Source organism: Equus asinus, chromosome 20 (genome assembly GCF_041296235.1).
Source record: "Equus asinus isolate D_3611 breed Donkey chromosome 20, EquAss-T2T_v2, whole genome shotgun sequence".
NCBI lineage: Eukaryota > Metazoa > Chordata > Mammalia > Perissodactyla > Equidae > Equus > Equus asinus.
This window is the reverse complement of record NC_091809.1, coordinates 95,868,908-95,887,273: the sequence shown is the minus strand read 5'-3', so window position 1 is coordinate 95,887,273 and position 18,366 is coordinate 95,868,908. Positions and strand designations below refer to the sequence as shown.

The 18,366-nt window shown below is 52.6% G+C and overlaps 1 protein-coding gene across 13 annotated transcripts in view; it reads right to left on the bottom strand.

Annotated features, from left to right (window-relative positions):
• MICAL2 (microtubule associated monooxygenase, calponin and LIM domain containing 2) overlaps positions 1-18,366 on the bottom strand; it is a 229,247-nt gene that overhangs the window by 86,861 nt on the left and 124,020 nt on the right. For 5 of the 13 annotated variants that reach the window (XM_070491125.1, XM_070491129.1, XM_070491131.1 and 2 more), the window contains 8 exons: positions 18,091-18,240; positions 16,498-16,617; positions 15,043-15,261; positions 14,687-14,845; positions 13,313-13,441; positions 4,247-4,354; positions 3,006-3,192; positions 1,586-1,674 (listed from right to left, as the gene is read on the bottom strand). In XM_070491125.1, coding sequence (XP_070347226.1) covers positions 1,586-1,674; positions 3,006-3,192; positions 4,247-4,354; positions 13,313-13,441; positions 14,687-14,845; positions 15,043-15,261; positions 16,498-16,617; positions 18,091-18,240 — 1,161 coding nt within the window. The remainder of the gene's footprint in view (positions 1-1,585; positions 1,675-3,005; positions 3,193-4,246; positions 4,355-13,312; positions 13,442-14,686; positions 14,846-15,042; positions 15,262-16,497; positions 16,618-18,090; positions 18,241-18,366) is intronic. The other 8 variants (XM_070491133.1, XM_070491135.1, XM_070491136.1 and 5 more) reach the window with 3 other exon arrangements.

The window sequence follows — 18,366 nt, the reverse complement described above, 5'->3', positions numbered from 1 at the left end:
CTCAGCCTCATGCATTGCTGAACAGGGGCTAAACATGGGCACAACTTTTCTAGAGGGCAACTTGACCATAAAGTTCACAAGCCCTCAAAACACACATGCCCTTTGACTCAGCAATCCTATTTCTGATGATATATCGTAAGTGAAGAATCTGAACTATGGATGAAGATACGCATACAAAGATTTTAACTGTACAAGTATTAAACAACATGAACATCCAACAATATGGGACTCAAACCAATTATCAACCATCTTTTACAGGCATCAAAAATTATACTCCAGGGACCAGCCCGGTGGCCCAGTGGTAGAGTCTGCATGTTCTGCTTCGGCGGCCCAGGGTTCGCCAGTTCAGATCCCAGGTGCGACATGGCACCGCTTGGCAAGCCATGCTGTGGCAGGCATCCCACACATAAAGTAGAGGAGGAAGATGGGCACAGATGTGAGCTCAGGGCCAGTCTTCCTCAGCAAAAACAGAAGGATTGGCAGCAGATGTTAGCTCGGGACTAATCTTCCTCAAAAAAAAAAAATTATACTCCAGGGCCTGGTGCTGTGACCAAGTGGTTAAGCTTGTACCCTCCGCCTTGGAGGCCCCGGGTTTCACTGGTTTGGATCCTGGGCACGGACATGGCACCTCTCATCAGGCCATGCTGAGGCGGCGTCCCACATGCCACAACTAGAAAGACATACAACTAGAATATACAACTATGTACTGGAGGGCTTTGGGGAGAAGAAGAAAAAAAAAAAAAAGGAAGAAGATTGGCAACAGATGTAGCTCAGGTGCCAATCTTTAAAAAAAAAAATTATACTCCAAAAGAATTTTAATGTCATGGGAAACTGTTCTTGATATGTTACTAGTGAAAAATGAAGGATATAAAACTGTAGCAATAGGATTCCAACTAGGGTAAAATACATTTAGAGAGGAAAACATCTGGAAGGAAATGTTACAAAATTTTAATTACGGTTTTCTCAGGATAGAGTGACGTGGGGTGATTTAACTTTCCTTTGTTATATACTTTCATTTATTTACCCATTTTTCTACACTGAGTCTATATGACTTGCACAATCAGAAAAAAGCTTTAAGTTGCTGGTCTGAGCTGGTGGTGGGTGATTAATCAGGGCAGAGAGGTATTTGCTAAGTGCTGCCAGAGGGGGTGCTGTCACAAGCCAGCCATAAACTCAGCAAGCCAGACACTTTGCTGACATCCAAGAGGCTGGGGAAGAGAAGTGGACACCACAGAGGGTTGGCCCTATCCGTGGCATCCTTGCAAATAGGCCCCTATGGTCTCATGCGCTCCAGGCACAGGGGAGACACGTGGCATGGGACAGGGAAAGCTCTTGGGCTTCTCATAAGCAGCAGCAGAGCCAGTCACCGGGGAGCTGGCATCTGGAAGGGGATAGTCCCAGAGGCTGGCTGAACAGACTGAGGCAAAGGGACCCTCACATCAGGGAGTAGAGACTCTCTTCTTCAGCTGTGGGCCTCAATCCCTCCAAGGCTACACATGTTGGCCTAACGTGGAGGAATCCTTGAAAGCCTTCTCCTGTCTGGAGGCCTTCCCTGTTTCACCAGCACTTTCGAGACAAAACGTACCTCTCTTTGTTGCTTCAAGTCTGCCCGTCTCTTCCGTTGCTGGTTATTGGTTTTACAGTGAATGAAATGAGGCTTGCAGAAAAACTTGCCTGTGAAAAATAAATACATACACACACGCACACAGGTTTTTCTCTTGTACACCAGAGCCATAGCAGACATAAGCCAAGTGCCTACCGTTGTCTAGGTCAGAAAATGCCAATAACAAGGCCAGGACAGCTCAAACTTAGGAAATGGTTCCTGTCACCTGCCTTAAAGAAGTGGCAGCCAGCAGGACCCTTTGCTGCTTCAGAGGCAGGCCGCAGCAAGGCGGGCGCTCTGGGGGAGGGGGCTGAAACCCTCAGATAATCCCCAAAGCACATGGAGGCCAAGTCTCTTCCCCAGGCCAGTTGCCAGGCAGCGAAATGGACAGATCTGAATAGCAACACTGTTTCTAGCTCCTCTTCCTTTCTGGGACCCCTGGGGGTGGGAAAGGCTCAGAACAGATGGCCACAGTGATGGGGAGGAAAAGACCCCGGAGAGGTACACACTGGGCCACTGGCCACTGCCCAGGACCATTGGGCGCCTTCCAGAAAAGCCTTCTTTGCTCATTGTTTCAACAGTAACAAGAGTGACGGGAATAATGATAACAATAGGAAAATCTGATGAAGGACCCGCAATATATAAGGCATGATTCTAAATGCTTCCAGTGATTTAACTCACCAATCCTCACAACAACCTTTTGGGCTAAGCGCTGTTACTCTCCTCATTTCACAGACGAGGAAACTCAGGCACCAAGAGGTCAGGTGACAGGCCCAAGGTTATATGGTGGTAAGTGGTACGGTCTGGATTTGAACCCAGGCTGTTGAGTTTGAGGGGATGGAGTCACAAGACTGTGCTGGACTGCTTCTCATTATATATGACAGTGTGAAGAGCAAGCACTGAAAGTCAGAAAATAACCACTCATTCCAGTGGGCGCAGCTCCTTCATCGATCATCTCTCGTAGGCCATTTATCAGGAGAGATGTTATTATTATGTTTTTTTAATAATGCACACTTTATAAATAACAACATTAAGATGTCATCATTTATGGAAGCCTTATTACATGCCAGGTCTGTGCCGAGCATGTTACATAGGTTATCTGGTTTGACTTTCTTGACCACACAGACGCCACGAAAGGTGGTGAGACTGAACAAGAAGACATACATAAAGCACACGGCACACAGTAGGTCCTCACCAGTGCTGGCACACCCAGGTGCTGCCACCTTCCTCTTTCCTCAGGACCCCCTGCCCTGCACAGGCGGCCTCTCTCTCTAGCTCCCAGCTCCCTGAGCAGCTTTCCTGATGACACTGTACCACCTGGAGGTGTTGGGAGTCCCAGAGCCTTCAGAAGGATGGGAGCCCAGGCCAGAGACCAGTGCCACCCCTGGCCCCTGAGGGTTACCTTCGTCAACGTCGAAGGCATAGGCGGCCAGGCGCAAGGTGGTGGCGCAGACACTGCAGCGGAAACACTCCCGGTGGAAGAAGTGGCCCTCTGCGCTCAGCCGCTCCATCACGTACACACGCTTCTTGCAGAAGTAACAGGTGTCGCTGCCACCCAGGTTCAGGGGAAACACCTTTCGCATAGATTCCTGGGGGCACAGGGCAGCGGGAGAGAAGAGCAGCATGTTAGGGCTTGCACTGCATCCTTAAAGGTGAGGCCCGGGTTTGTAGATTCTGACCCGAATCACGGGGACCTCGTGGGCTCCTATTTGTTGCTTTTGTCACTGCAGGCAGCACAGCAAAGAGTGACTGAGGGTAGGAAGATGCGCTCCCACCAGACCTCAACCCTGCAGGGGCTGATGTAAGTGTACTCCCGGGCAGGCCGGCCAGCAACAAGGCGGCCCGGGGGGGCCTCCGCTAGGCTGGTTGTTCTGGTTTCCAGTGGGGGCAATGTTGCCCGGTCTGATGGAGTGGGCACCCCTCGAACATGCCCGCTCAGGGATGCTGTCTCCAGGAATCTGTCCCAAGGGTTACATGCTGTCTGAGTCTAGAGTGAGGTCGCTGAAAAAAAGGTTTCACACATCTTTGTCCCCCTGCAGTGACTTACGTCAGGCAAGGAAAGCATGTGGCATCAAAACTGCTCAGAGAACTGCAGAAAAGGGAGAGGCTGTCAATCAAATTCCTAAATGCCAGCAGGGAGGGTGAGGGCCAGGACAGGGGGGCACCAGGGTGACTCCAGGGGAATGTGCCAAAAGGAAACCCAAAGAATTGTCAATACAAATCGCTGGTGATGGCAGTGAGTGGCCTTATTTGGAGAAGGAGAATTCAGAGGAAAGGGATGTTTCCTCTATTACTGAATTCTCAATCCAACACCAAAGGGCTGCTCAGGCTGGACAGTAAACTGATGGTAAGGATGCCCAACTATGTGGATGGCCTCGCCTGGCCTTTTGCCTGAGTTCTCTAGAGCCCGGACAGCAGGGAAGTCACCCTGCCTTGTGAAATGACCCAGAAGGGAGCTGAGGGAGGTCTGTCTGCAAAGAAAAACGCTAACCTCTACTCTGACCAGCCCATTCCTAGTCCCTCTTGTCCCCTGAGAAGGGGAGCCCCAGGAGGGCCAGGCCATCCTCTCTGCACCCTGTGCACCCTCCTTGGGAGGCCACAGCTGGTGTCTACGGGAGAAGGCCGAGGGGTGTGTGTCCTTACCAGGTCTGGAGAGGTGGCCTGGGTCTTAGGTCTGTGATCATTCATGTACAGATTGACCAGGACTTCAGCTGCAGCCCCTATTCCGCTGGACACTCTCCCTACCGTCAACTACCCAAGAGCAGAGGCAGAGGAGACAGAGATAAAAGAGAGGCAGTTAGCACCCAGAAAGAAAAGACAAGCAGCTGGATGCAGGAGATGGCTCCACACCCACAGACAGACAGCACCCAACAGCCCGAGCAAAGGAAAGAAACGGAACCCCGCGGCCCTGGGCGAGCCAGTGACTCGTAGAGCTCCATCCACTGGGGGCGCAGGGCCTTCAGGAGTTCACGAATTTCTCTTTTCACAGGGTGGTGAACGAATCCCAGAGAGAGGAAGGGATCTAGCCAAAGCTGCTCAGCAGAGAAATGCCAGATTCAGGAGTCTACTCGGGTCTCCTGACCCCCAGCCTGGGTGCCTTCACATGGCCTCTCTCATCAGGGGCTGGGACAACTTGGGCTGCTCGGGCCCTGTAACCACCAAAAGGGCCTATATGGCACCTGTGTGACCTGTTGCCTCCAAAAGCCCATGAGGGAGAGAAGCAAGCAAAGGAGATAGAGAGCTGAGGATCAAGACCTCGCAGACAGACAGCTGCCTGCCGCCTCCTGCAGAGGCCCCTCCCCCTGCAAGGGGTGGCCGGGGCTGCCGCTTGGTAAGCATGGGGCCCCCAGAGACCCCACTCCACCAGGAAGCAGGTCTGAGCCCGAGCACCAAGCTCTCAGCTTCTGAGCTCAGTGTCCTGTGCAGTAAAATGGGATAATCGTGCCTGCCTCACGGGTTTGTGGTGAGAACTGAGTTATGAAGACATGAGCCAGAGCACCTGGCACTTAGCAGGGCTGGGCCAAGATGGACTTGACTCCACCCTCCCTTCTTCCTCTGAATTCAGCAGCCCCAGCCTGCCCCATCTCCCTAGGGAGGGATGGCTGTGTCTGATCCCAGTCCCTCCAGGCCACGACCACAGAGCACCTTGCCAGAAAATGCAGTGACTAGACTAGGAGGCAGGAGGCAGCAGGATGGGGCCTCTGCTGCAGGCTCCAGACGGCCCCAGAGCTGGTGCTGGGCAGGTCAGCTCCACGTGGCCCGGGGATCACCGCCTGACGGGCTTCGGGGGCCCGTGCTCCTGAGGGAGTGATGGCCTGTGCCTACCCACGAGAGCCTGGATCCCCATCAACACATCATGGAGCGAGGAAGGGGTGGGAGGTGACAGCCTAAGCAGACACAGCGCAATCACACATACACTCCCCAGCCAACCCCAACTTGCTCTCCTTTCCCCACCAGCTCTGAAAGGCCACCCCAGGGCCTGCAGTCTCTCCTCCAGGGAGGCAAACACGCACAGTGTGAGATTCCGTGAACACTCTTCCTGACCCCAAGGCCCTGGAGGGAAAGGGGCTCCAGGCCCTCCCCAGCCTCTGAATACAGCACTGGGAGATGCGGGCAGAGACAGCAGAGAGTTCGGCTGGAGGCCCTCGGGCACAGGCTGATAGCCACCCAGAGGACAAGTAACAGTGACTCGTGTGTGGGCGAAGGAACGCCCTCGATCTCAACCCAGGACTGCTCTCGAGAGGCCACATGTGACCTGCCGTGAAAGCCTCACGTCCCAGCAGGAGTTTGGGGATGTCCCCACCCCCGGGGGCTGTGCCCACCCTCAGAGCCTGAGGCCAACCTGTCGGATTCCAGCAAGAGCACGGGAACTATGGGGGGATGAAGAGGGGGAGAGAGGGCAAGTGGGCTGGGGAGAAGGACCAGCCCCCGAGACGCACACTCTCTTTCTTGTTAAGGAAGCCAACACTTACAGCAACTTGGGGACAGTCACTCCAACCATGGGAGGGGCTCTTGGGGATTGCAGAGAATGCGGCTGCTGGCTTGCTGGGGGCAGGTCTGGTCCCATGACTCAGACAGATGGACCTCCTCAGACTTTACAAAGCCTGTCCCTTGCCAGGAGCAGCGTCTGCCAGGCCAGTTCCCACTTCCCTCCACCTCTCAAGCTGGCCCAGCCTGGGAGAGATGAGGATTCTGCCTCCAAACACACTCCCTGCCACTTTCAGGATTTCACAAATGCCAAGAAACTTGGCTCCTGCTTCCAAGAACTGTTCGGGTGCACTGGCTCGGGACAATAAGCCATTGTTGGCCTGATGTTCCATCCCCTGCTGGGGCCCCCAGCACAGGCCCCTCAGAGAGGGGCTCTAGAATACCAAGTCCTTCCTGGGTTTACATGGAAATAAAGAGGGAGGGAAGGCAGGGGAGGTCAGAACTACATTCCTGGCCACACTGCCCCTGTGTGGCTGTCTGCACTGGCCTGGTGTGTGAACTGGCTTCCTGGTACTCTCCCAGAAAGGCAGCACGCTGATGCCATGATACCCACGCGCAATTATTGCCTCCCCTGAGTTAGCAGAGATCAAAGCTGTACTTTCTGGGGCTTTAAATACAAGTCCCTACTGAGACCTTATTAACCACTTAGCTAATAAGCACTTGTGTCGCTGAAGTTTCCGTGCAATCCTGACTGACGGATCAATGACAGGAGCATGCAGAGGGCTGCAAGGCTGCCAGGGGGTGTCGCCAAAACACGTCTGTGCAGTCACGGGCCTGCTCAGTTTTTCTACCAGCACAGGACATTGTCCAGGTCACCTGGCCAGGAGATCCAGAATGAAGACCACACCTGGTCTTTCATTGTGGGCCAAAAAGGTTCCTTTCTCCCAGCTGACTGTGAAATCCCCACACGGTGACTGTGGCTTTCTTAAGAATTATGAAATGAAAGCACCCTTAGGAAAAGCAGTATTGGCTCTCCAGCGTGCCCTGCCCAACCTGATGGAAACCATTCCAGAATCACCTATACCCAGAGGTGAACCAGGACTCCCTAGAGAGGGCACAGGGGACCAGGTGATGGAGCATTTGTCTCAAGAGGGGAGAGGGGGCCCTTAAAGCCCACTCCAAAGACCAGTGTGAAGGTGGCGCTGCCCTGGGATCACATGTTATCTTCTGTTTCCTGACAGCACGCTGCCTAGCTGGCTCTGTGAGAGTGAGGACACGACCAACTGGACCTGTGCTAGCTCAATGCTCCTCAAACTATCAGTGGTGAATGATGAGATTTTGCTTTTTCTTTTTAAATCCCTTGTGGCCTGATACTTGCAGATACAAGAAAAATGAAATACTAGAAATATGATCACACACTTGGATGTGTGGCAATGTCAAAATGCTCTACAAGCGTCAAAGGCTCGGCTCACTTGCTGTGCTCATTGGGTCACAGACGGTACTTGCCTGTGAGCAGCACAGCTCTAACCGACTGGGAAATTTCCAGGCTCTCTGGATCCTGGGAAAGAAAGAGATGCTCAACTCACAGAGAAATTTCCGGAAAACTCATCCTGGTATTGACCTCGGGGCAAGATGCACAGATTCTCAACAGGGAGGTTCATGCACTGAAAGGCAAGCCACGTCTGGTCCAGGAAGGGCTGGTCCAGAGGAAAGCTTGCCATTTGCCTGGGAACAGTTTGTCTAAATGCAAAGTTGGGCAATCTGATGAGCTGACCAAAAATGATCCCATCCCAGTCACTAGTTTTTTAAGAATTGGTAATTTTGGAGGGCCAGGGGTCTGCTTTGGGAACCCTTTATGTGTCTTTCAATATTCTCATAATTTTGAAGAATTGGGGTATTTCTCACTACTTTTCTTCCCTCTTGAATCTTAATTATTTTTCAGCTAATTAACTAGAGCAAGCTGGAATGCTTGGACATTTCAGGTGGGCCATCATCTCACATTACATTAGATTAACCTCACATACACCACTTCCCTTCTGTGAGCCTCAGCTTCCTCATCTGTAAAATGGGTAGACCCCCACTATCCCCCCAGGGCTGCAAAAGAGAGTCATCAAAGAATCTGGGCCGTGCCTCCCATGGTGCTGGGCTCTCAAGAAGCACTTGGCAGAGAGTTAATGAGTCCACAGCACCACCACTGGGGCAGCTTCACATTTCCATATTCTGGGACTCTTCTCCTCTCTTAGATGGCCTTCACTTGGGGGACTGCTGGGAGCTTGGGTTCCCTCCTCCGCACGAGTAAGAACAATGCACCCACCCAGGCTGAGCATACTGGCTTGTCTCCCAAGTCACCCTAGATTCAAACACGGTGACATCACTGTTGCCCCAAGCACTGTTGTCAAAGGGTGCAGAAGATGGCACTCCTGAGGCGATCCTGTCACTCTAGACTCAGAATATGACGGTCCCTGCCTGGATGTTGGAGTCTTTCTCACCCTGCTCCGAGCTGGCCCATCTCCCCTTGAGTTTGTGCCCCCTGATGTCATGACCCTGTCTTACTCAGCTCTGCAGTCCTGGTCTAGGGGTGATGCTCTGAATGAGGGAGGACGCAGACTCCTGGGCCCATTTGTGTCCACACAATGGTAACCCTCCCCTGGGGCCTGGAGCTCAGCCAAGAATACCAGGCGTCCAGCTTGCTCATATCCATAGCTGGGCCACCTGTGGCCGCCTGGCTTGCTGTGAGCATCACAAAGCCCACATGGCTCTGGCAGAAGGGAGAATAGAACTCCCAGGGCCTTAGAGCTGAGGGCTCATGAGATAGGGAGGTTTTGACAACTAGGGTCAGAGGCGTTCTCCTGGGCCTACTTGGGAAAGGACATTCCTCACTGAGGAGACCCTGGACAACAAACATCAGAGGACAGGCTGGTTGACCAGAGTCCTCAGCTATATGCCCAGGGCAAGGAAAGGGAGGGCAAGGATTGGAACCCCCTGTTTGAGGGGGTCCGGAAATGATACGCTCAGAGCCTCTGCGGCTGTGACCTCCCAATAGGTATCCAGCTCTGCGCCTTTGTCCCCTGTTGCCAGATGCTGTCCTGCTGATCATACGTGTACAACCTCACGGCCCTGCGAGGCGGGTCTTATGATCCCCCTTCGCAGATCGGCCAGCTGAGGTCCAGGGGGCTCTAACTCACCCGAGGCCACACTGTTCCTAAGTGGCTGGGATAGAACTGGAAATCTGAAGGGGACTTCTTTGCCTTTAGAAAGAGAGGAATCAACATGCATTTAGGTACATGAGCTTTCTTCTAGAATTCTCCTCCACTGGGGAAAGAGCACATTTACTGGATACTTCTGGCATTTTACATACGCTAGTTCATTGCATTATTCCCATCTCCTTCAGGAGTAGCTACTGTCATCTCCAATCTATAGGTAGGAAACTAAGGTGCTGCGAGGTCCCCTAACTTGTCCGAGTTCTCAGGGTAAGCAATCGGTGCTCTGAGCCCAAGTGTGACTCCGAGCCCATACCCTTCTCCCCATAGTGCCCTGTCTCCCTGAGGCACTCCAGTACTGTGAAAATTAAATCCCCCAGGCTAGGATGCACACAGGAGACCTCCAAGGGGCTGCCAAGCTCCATCCCTGGGACAGACAGAAGGACAATGAGGTTGGAGGCAGCCTTGAGATCTATCCTTGCATCAGATAAAACAAAGGCAGATTGCTCAACTAAGACTGCTCAGCTTCCCTGGAATATGCAAATCTCTAGAGCAAACCCTGCAAATCCAGTTTTAAAACAAACACCCCCAAGGGTAGAGAAAGCTCCTTTTGCAGTGCACATTGCTCTTCTGACCAAGGAGGAGGAACCCACAGTCCCCAGCCCAGCGAGGTTCAGCTGTGCAAACACTCAGCCGCCATCTTGTTCTTGCAAGAACTCACCACCTTGACAAATGGCTGGCAGCCACGTCAGAGGCCAAATCACTAGTGGCTTCCCTTCTTTAAGAAAGAAGTTAACTAATGGTTGATACAGGGCTGAGACCTCTACAGGAGGGCTGGTTTGATGGAATGGATGAGCCGAAAGGTGCTGGGGACACAAGACTGAACACCATCCCATAGCCTGAGGTCTTGAAAGACAAAACTCCAAGGTAAGAATCTGGGCCCAAATAAGAAGTCCTCAAGATTCCCCATGACTGTTCTGGCCAAAAACCCAGCAGCACCACTCTGAATCCTAAGGGAACGTCAATCCGAGGGGCAGGCAAGTGCAGTCTGAAGGCAGAGCCCTGGCCACATCTCTCAGAGTTGGGGACCTGAGCTTGCATCCCTGCGAGTAACACACGCTTGTTGTGACAAATTTGTCTGAGTCTATTCCCATGAGAAGGTGATTATCCCTGGATCCTCAGAATTAGGGTGCAGGGCTCCAGGGCAGGAACAGAGATGCGCTGCCTGCCAGGAGGTTGCCAAGGACTGTCAGTCTCCAAGTGCATTTTTCTTCCTCGGGCTCCCCTGAATGGAGGCCAACCTGGGTCACTGGGCAATCAGAGCAGCCCATAGTCTGCTGGGAAGAAGCTTTAAGGCCCAGGTTCTCTCGAGGGGAAGGCTCCCTGAGCTCCACCAGGACTGCACGAAGCTCTTTGTTACCAAGCTGTCACCTACTTTAAGGGGCAGCCAATTCTCACCTCAGAGGAGGCCGTCACTCTGCCAGATTCTGCATGTGCAAAGCCCAGTGTTGAATCAATGGTGGGGTGGGGCCCAGGAGAGGGAGGAAAGTTGGGGGGCTGGGGGGCAATGCAGCTGACAATATCCTTTCTAAGACTGTTTGAAACTGGAAATTCACCATTCACTCCACCCCTAAGTGCCTACAATGGCTTCAGAGTGAGATCTGCAGGGCTCTGTGGGTGTCGAGTCCAACTTGGGTCCTTTTCACACATGGAGAAACCAAAGCACAGAGAGGGTAAATGACCTGCCCTCTCCCCAATCCTTCCCATCCAACTGTGAAAGGCACATCAGCCTGTAATTCTTAAATCAGAGGCTTTTAACATAGCCCCATTACACTGTCATCTGATGGTCAAGGCTGGCTCAGAAGACGGGATAAGAAAAAACAGGGGTGATTATTCTGCCACAACCTGGGAGAAACAAGGAACAAAGCTGTAGAGGTGAGGGCTCGAGGACGTGGGACTGGCCATCTCAAAGCCTGCCCATTTGCAGCCCTCCTTGTACCTGAGTGTGGGGCTCTCCATGGGCACAGCCTCTGGGCTGGCCCCTCTGAGAAGAACTCCATTTGTGCTTGGCCCCCATGGTCCAGAGGAGAGAAACTGGGCTGCAGACAGGAGCCCTGGGCACTAGTCTCATCTCTGTACCTTTGTTTCCCCATCTGTGACTCTGCTCCTGCTCAATGCTCTTTCCCAGGAGGAACCGCCCTGCCACCCCATTGAAAATTGCTACCCTTCCCCAGCACGCCTGGTCCCTGCTACTCATTCTAATTTTTCCATAGGGAGTATTGTCTTCTGATATATGATATAACTTACTTATATATCATATTATGGTTGATTGTTTATTTCCCTCTACTAGGGTGTAAGCCTCATCAGGGCAGGAACGTGACTCCTGATCATTGATGCCTATCCCAAGAGCCTGACAGGGCTGACCCCAAGCTGACCTTCAACAAATATTTGTTGAATGAATGAAGGCTCACTCATTGGCTTACTGAGTGACGTTGGTTTAAAGAGCCCAGTGGAGAAGCCGCCAAGGGCCCTGTTGATGAGAAAATGGGGCCCAAATAGGTCAGGAGACTTAAGGTCAAACAGTTGACCAATGGCTGACCTGGAACAAGATGCTGGCCATCTATCTCAGCCATGGCTATTTGCAGTGGAGTCGAACATTGGGAGTGCTTGTGTTTCTCTGAGTCTTCTCCTGCCGCCTTCCAAGGAGGATCAATACCCAGGTTGAGGACCTTGGAGTGGGTGGAGCTGATAAGAGTCCTTGCTCCTTTCTGGGAGACCCTACTGCACCCTTCTCCCACAGCAGTGGGGGTCAGTAGGGGTGGGACTCCCAGCTATACACCAAGAGGCAGCTCCTAATTTTCCATTAATGCAACAGTAGGTTGCTGGTTTGTGCATGAACCTAACAGCATGGAAGCACATGAGCAGTAACCCTAATGAGGACATTCAGCACTGCATGCCGAGCAGAGTCCTGGTGGGAGCTAGACAGGCTGAATGCATTCAGAGGAGCAGTCTGTGGGGAGGAGGCTCCGAACCTACTCCTCTGAGTACTAGCTAAAGAAGTAGGTCTCGCATCCATTTTTAGGCTCATCCATTCCAGAGGCCAAGCTCCCCAGGAGACTGCCCCCTCCCACCCCAGCCTGGCATTGTCTCAGCATATTAGGTAAACAGGAAGACAAGTGGAAAACACCAAAAGTGCCCTAGAACCCAACTTTAATAATTGCTCATCATGCACTTCACTATCTACTTAACCAAAGTTGGCTCCCCACTCCCTCTCCCACTCTGAGCCAAACTCTGCACAGCTAACTGAGTCATCCTTCTAGAACACAGAGTGCATCCTTCAGCAGCTCTTTCTAAGAGGATAGAAATTTCCTAACATGGAAAGAGTGGGCTGACATTCACCCTCATTCTCCACCCTCTCATAAATACTTTTATCCCCAAATCAAGTTGCAATGGAATCCTGTCTTTCCATTCATGCAAGTTGTCTGCCTGTCTTTGCACATGCTAGCCCCTGCTCCTGACTTCTCTCTAGCAAATCCTCCCAGGAAACCTTCAACACTCGGCTCCCCTATCACCCACTCTGTGAATTCTTCCAGGCTTCTCCCCTTTACCTTGCCCTGTACACCTCTCCTAGAACCAATGGATAGTATTGTATCAGGTTCACCATGTGAAACTGCCATTTTGTTAGGTTAAAAACAGCCAAATATCGGCAATTTCATATAGTAGAAATGTTCCTTATTTCTATGCGAATGTGCTATTTCCATCTAAACTGTCATAAGGGAACTGCACCTCCCCCGTTTGTCTTCTCAGCATCTGGCACCATGGTTGGCATAAGGTGGGTGTCCAATGAACGCTTGCTGGACGAGAGAGCAGTGTCACACAAGTTGTTGCACACTGCCTGTTCCACTATGTTGCTTGCTCCAACACAGAAACAAAAGCGAATCCAGGACTGTTGTAAAGTACCTTACGGATTCTCATCCCAGCCAAGCCAAGCTTCAGATGTTTGTCTGTGCAGGTCAAGCAGAGCCGAGAACCTCTCAGAACATGCAGGGAGTGGGGGCAGCTAATTGCTCAGGACAACTACCTTTCTGGCAGGAGAAACAGAGTCAACAGTCGATGGAGAGGAAGTAGCAGCTGGATCAGGAGACGGAAGGCAGGAGGGAGGAGATGGAGGAGGAAGAGGACGAGACAGGCCTTTAGAGAGGAGTTTATTCTGCACAGAACAGAAAGAGAAGACTACGATTATCCCCGGGGAAACTCTCAGAGATGCTCGCCTCGATGACGCAGCCCCTTGCCTACGCATTCAAGGAGAGGAGAAGACATCCAGGCCCGAGGCTCAGGACAAAACAGAAGCCTCTATCTTTGGAGCCCAGCAGGACTGTCCAGCTCCTGACTACACTGCATTCTGCTACACCTATCCCAGCTCCCTTGTCACTCCAAAATAGCCGGAGCAGATCCATCCTGGTGCTGCCGAAGGGTGCTGCAGACACCAGCGCTGACTCCTGAAGCCCTCGCTCCCGAGCTCAGTGGCAAGGAGCAGCTGCAAGCTTAGGAAAGAAGAATCTTGGGCTGCTTTGGGCAGACGGCCCCAGCAGGGCCTCTGCAGCTGCAAACAACTGTGCCCGTCTTCCGGCAGCCATGTGGAGCCCTAAAAATGAACTAAATGCAAAGCATCCTTCCCATGTCGATGACTCTGCCCAGTAGCAGAGGACACAGGTCTGGAGGAGACGGAGTGAAAGCAGCAGAGGAGGGAGGTTCTAGAGACCAAGCTGCCGCAAGGCAGGGAGAACCTTACACACACACACCCCCCACACCACGGGAACGCACTATCAACCCTTTCACCTCCTCGCGAGCACACGCTCTTCTCATCAGCAAGTTTCTAAATAAGAACTTGGCTTGGAGGGGGCCGTGCTTCCTATTTTAAGGCAAAGCCATTCTTGGCTCCATGCTGCCTTTGGGAAAGCAGAGCGCAGGTTACAGCACGCGGTTGACCTCCTTGTGCAGCGTCTCCCTGATCAGGGCCACAGGGAGACTGCTCCATTGTGCCCGAAAACGTCAGGAGCAACTAGTTTGCTCTCACTTTAAAGGCACTGTGGTGCAATTCTTGCAACTGATCAGCTTCCCCTCTTTTCATTGACCCTTAGGTGGCTCAGAGCCGACTCAGAAGCTGTCTGGGATCTAACAGCATGTGTTCTGTTCAGTAACATTTTCCTTCGATCTGAGCCTACTTTTCTGCCTTGTTTTTCCCCGCACTGTGATTTATTTACTCATTTTGAATGATCTCATTTTGGTCTTTTTTAGAAACCAGTTCGAATTCTCTAGTGGCTTGAAAAGTGAACAGTGCCTCATTCTATAAAATGAGGAGGAAGGAGGAAATGAAGCTCCAGAGACCGACTCCCCGTCACCTCGCTGGATGTCCAACACCTGGGCCCCGGGGCTCCGAGCGCCCAGTGTTTACCTGCGGGAAATCCCCATGTCCAAACATGGAGGCGAGATGCGCCGCCTTCTCCTTAATGTTCTTTTTGTGAAATTCCCTGTTGGCCAAGTTCTGAGCCCTCTTCTGCAGTCCGGGCGAGGAAGGAGAGAAAAAGAGACAGTGACAGACTGTGATGGTCACCTCCGAGAGAGAGAGAGAGAGAGAGAGATTGAGAGAGGCAGGGAGGCCGTGGGGTCGGCTAGTCTCATTCACCACGCAAGGCAGGACCGAGACAGGGGTGAAGAGCCATAGCAGGAACCCCCCTGGGCAGGAAGGAGGCAGGGGAGAGGAAGGCACCCAGACACGGGCAGAGGCAGGGCAAAGAGCAAGGCTTTCACCTGGAGAATCTTGTCCTCCACCTGCTGTAGCCGCCGCAGCACCCCGGACAGGGCTTGCGCTCCCTGGCAGGTGGGAGGCAGGGCGATAGGCGGTTCCAGTCCCCCCAGCTGCAGGTCAGACTTGGCTCTGGCTCTCCAGGGCCTGCTCAGGCCCTCGCCACCAGCAGACACTTGCTTTAGCTCTCGGAGCACATGCCCCGTCACAACCACCGGGGGGAACTGGGGGAGAAGAAAAATCAAGCTTCCTTCCCAACTGTGGCCCTCTCATAGAGCCCCAGTGTGAGGGATCCCCACGAGGACAGGACAAAGGGGGCACCAGGTGCCACCTCGAGTCAGATTCCAAACTAGCCTCAAGTGTTACCTTTCCAGCACCTGCATCAGAAGCAGCTGACAGCCTCTTAACACACAGTCTTGGGCCTCAACCCAGACCCAGCATGTCAAAACCTGTACAGCCCTGGTTATCAGTTCTAGCTGCACACTGAAATCACCTTAGAAAACACCCTAAGACTGGGCCCAACCCCTGGAGATTCTCATTTAATTGGTCTGGGAGTGGGCACCAGATACAATCATGTGCCACACAACAACGTTTCGGTCAACGACGGACTGCGTACACGATGGTGGTCCAGGATTAGTCCCATACAGCCTAGGTGTGTAGTAGGCTAAAGCATCTAGGTTTGCATAAGTACACTCTATGATGTTTGCACAATGATGAAATCGCCTAATGACGCATTTCTCAGAACACATCCTTGTCACTAAGCGACATACGACTTATTGGTACTTTTGTTAAATCCCTATTTTTTACTGAAAAAAAAATTGCTCTCCCAGCTAATTCTTACACACACAGACATAAAATCCCTGTATTGTATCCACACTGACCTCGTTCCACCTCCACCACCGGAAGCAACACAAAATTCCTAATGCTGTGCTGTGGTCAGTTAGAGTGATTGTGCTCAAATTCCAAACCCAGAGATGCCAGCTGGAAAAAGCCATAGTCCATGGCTGCCAGCTGCCTCCCTGCCCACTGGGCAGGCCTTGTCCACTCGGGTACCAGGGGGAGGCCCTCACCACATCCCAGCCTTACCCCTTCAGTGGCACGCAGCCAATCAGCCACTTGAACCCATTCCACCAGCACTGCCACGCTTTCATTGATTTAATAATCAGCCTATTGAAGTGGTCTGCAAATAAAGCTAAGTGTCCCAGGGGCATCACACAAAACACCCGTGTGGTGTGGTCTGCTTTTACCAAGAGCATGGTAGTTGGTGAGTCAACAGCCCTGACTGGCATGTATTTCAAGATGCTGAATACTCGGTTATTCTTACCTATCAGGGTGGTGACCTCAAGCTTGTGTCTGAGTCCCCAGAGAATCTACAATCAACTCTACTTGGGGTGTGGAGACAGCCACTGACCCCATCCCTCTGGTTTCACCAAGACAGCATCCACTGGAAGGAGCCCTACCTGCCTTTTCAGAGGAGGCGATGGGCTGGGTGTGGGCTCCTCCGGCGTGGGGCGGCGACAGTTAACAGGCGGGTCAGAGGAAGAGTGCAGGACCTTACCTATCACTGAGCCTCGGTGTTGCTGGGAGGAGGAAGGTGAGTCCGAAAAAGCAGCCGCAGGAAACATGAAGGAAAAGGTGAGTCAGACTGGGACAGTGGAGGGAGGAGAGGCAGGCAGAGTGTGCTAGCGTGGAGAGAGCACTGGGCTGAGCTCCTGCAAGCCCAGCCCAGCTGGGAAACTTGAACCCTGGCTCTCTGTCCCTGTGAACAGCAAGTCCTGGAGTCCCCCGCTCTGGGACAACGTGTGAATCCCAGCGAGGCCATGCTTTTGGCTCAGACCTGGGGTACTGGGCGGCCACTGCCAGAGCCCATGCCAGGCCAGGATGGCCAGCCCCAGAGTCCTCCTAGATATGGGAAAGCTTCCTGCCTACTAGTTTAGGGAGATGCCACAGTCCTTCTGATGGAGAAGAGTCCTCTGCAACACCTGCAGACTGTCAGGGACCAAGCCTCCAGAAGGGACAATCGAGAAGAAAATTCAGAGAATTATGAATCTCAGGAAAATGGCCCCCTGATAATAAAATCACTGGGCCTCTCGGGGAAGGTCAGTTTGTCCAGGAGGAGCATGGCCCACATCCAGACCAGGAAGATGTCTATGATGGCCTCTAAACCTAATAAACTGAGTCTGTCCTCCTCTAGATAGGAGCCAAATTCTGTCACGTGACAGGTGTTCTCCAGAGAAAAAACGCACCCCTTGTCCCAAGCTTTTGTGACATAACAGCAGCATCCCAAAGGAATTCCGGGGCGCAGATGGATCCATGCAGCTCAGACCCAGAGCCAGACCTGGGAGAAGTCGGCTCAGTCTGCAGCCTGACCCGCAGCACTCTGTGTCTTTCAGCCTCACACTGACCCTGGTCAAACACAACAGCACTGCCAGCCTGACTCGAGGGACCTAGGAAGGGGCACCATGAGAACATTAGGGAGGTTGGTCCCTGTTGCTATAGGCCCACATGGCGCTAAGACCCGTGGCTCAGTTTCCGCTGGTTTGGATGGGTCTTCTCACCATGGGCTTAGCACTCTCCCGGCAGCCAGCACCTCTAGAGGTCCCTCAAGCTGCACCATCTCACAGATGGCTGCAAACCAAGTCATGGTTGCAAAGCAAAACCAAATTAGGGAAAGGATTTCTTCTCCGCTGCAGAACAGGCATCAACAAACTATGGTTGTTGGGCCATATCTGGCCTGCCGCCTGTATTTGTAAATAAAGTTTTATGGGAACACAGCCCCGTGCATTTGTTTAGGTATCATCTATGGCTGCTTCCATGCTACCTCGGCAGAGCTGAGTAGTTGCAAGAGAGAGCGTATGGCACCCAAGCCTAAAATATTTGCCATCTGGCCCCTTTTAGAAAAGTCTGCTGACTTCTGATCTAGAAGCTCGAGCCTCGCTTGAGCCAGGCGTTGCTGGCATATGTGAAATCCACCACTAGCCTGAACATTTCTGCGGGCTTCTCAGCTCTGGTCACCAGAAAGGCAGGTCCAGTGATCATCTGACGGGACTCACCGGCTTCAGGAGCGAGGGGTTCCGAGAGTTCTCCTCAAACTTGGCCAGCAGCTGAGTCGCCAAGGACTTCACCTTGTTCTCATTTCCACCTTCTTTGCTGCTGCCGCCCTCTTGATTGGAGCCCAGGCTCCGGCTGGGAAAGGCAGACGGCTGCAAGGCCAAGTCAGGGCATTGGTTATGCATCCCGGACCCCAGATAGCAGGGAGGGGGCCTGGGGGCTCAGGACGCGGGATGAGGTTCCTGAAGAAGGACGCCCTCCAAGCTCTAAGGAAGTGA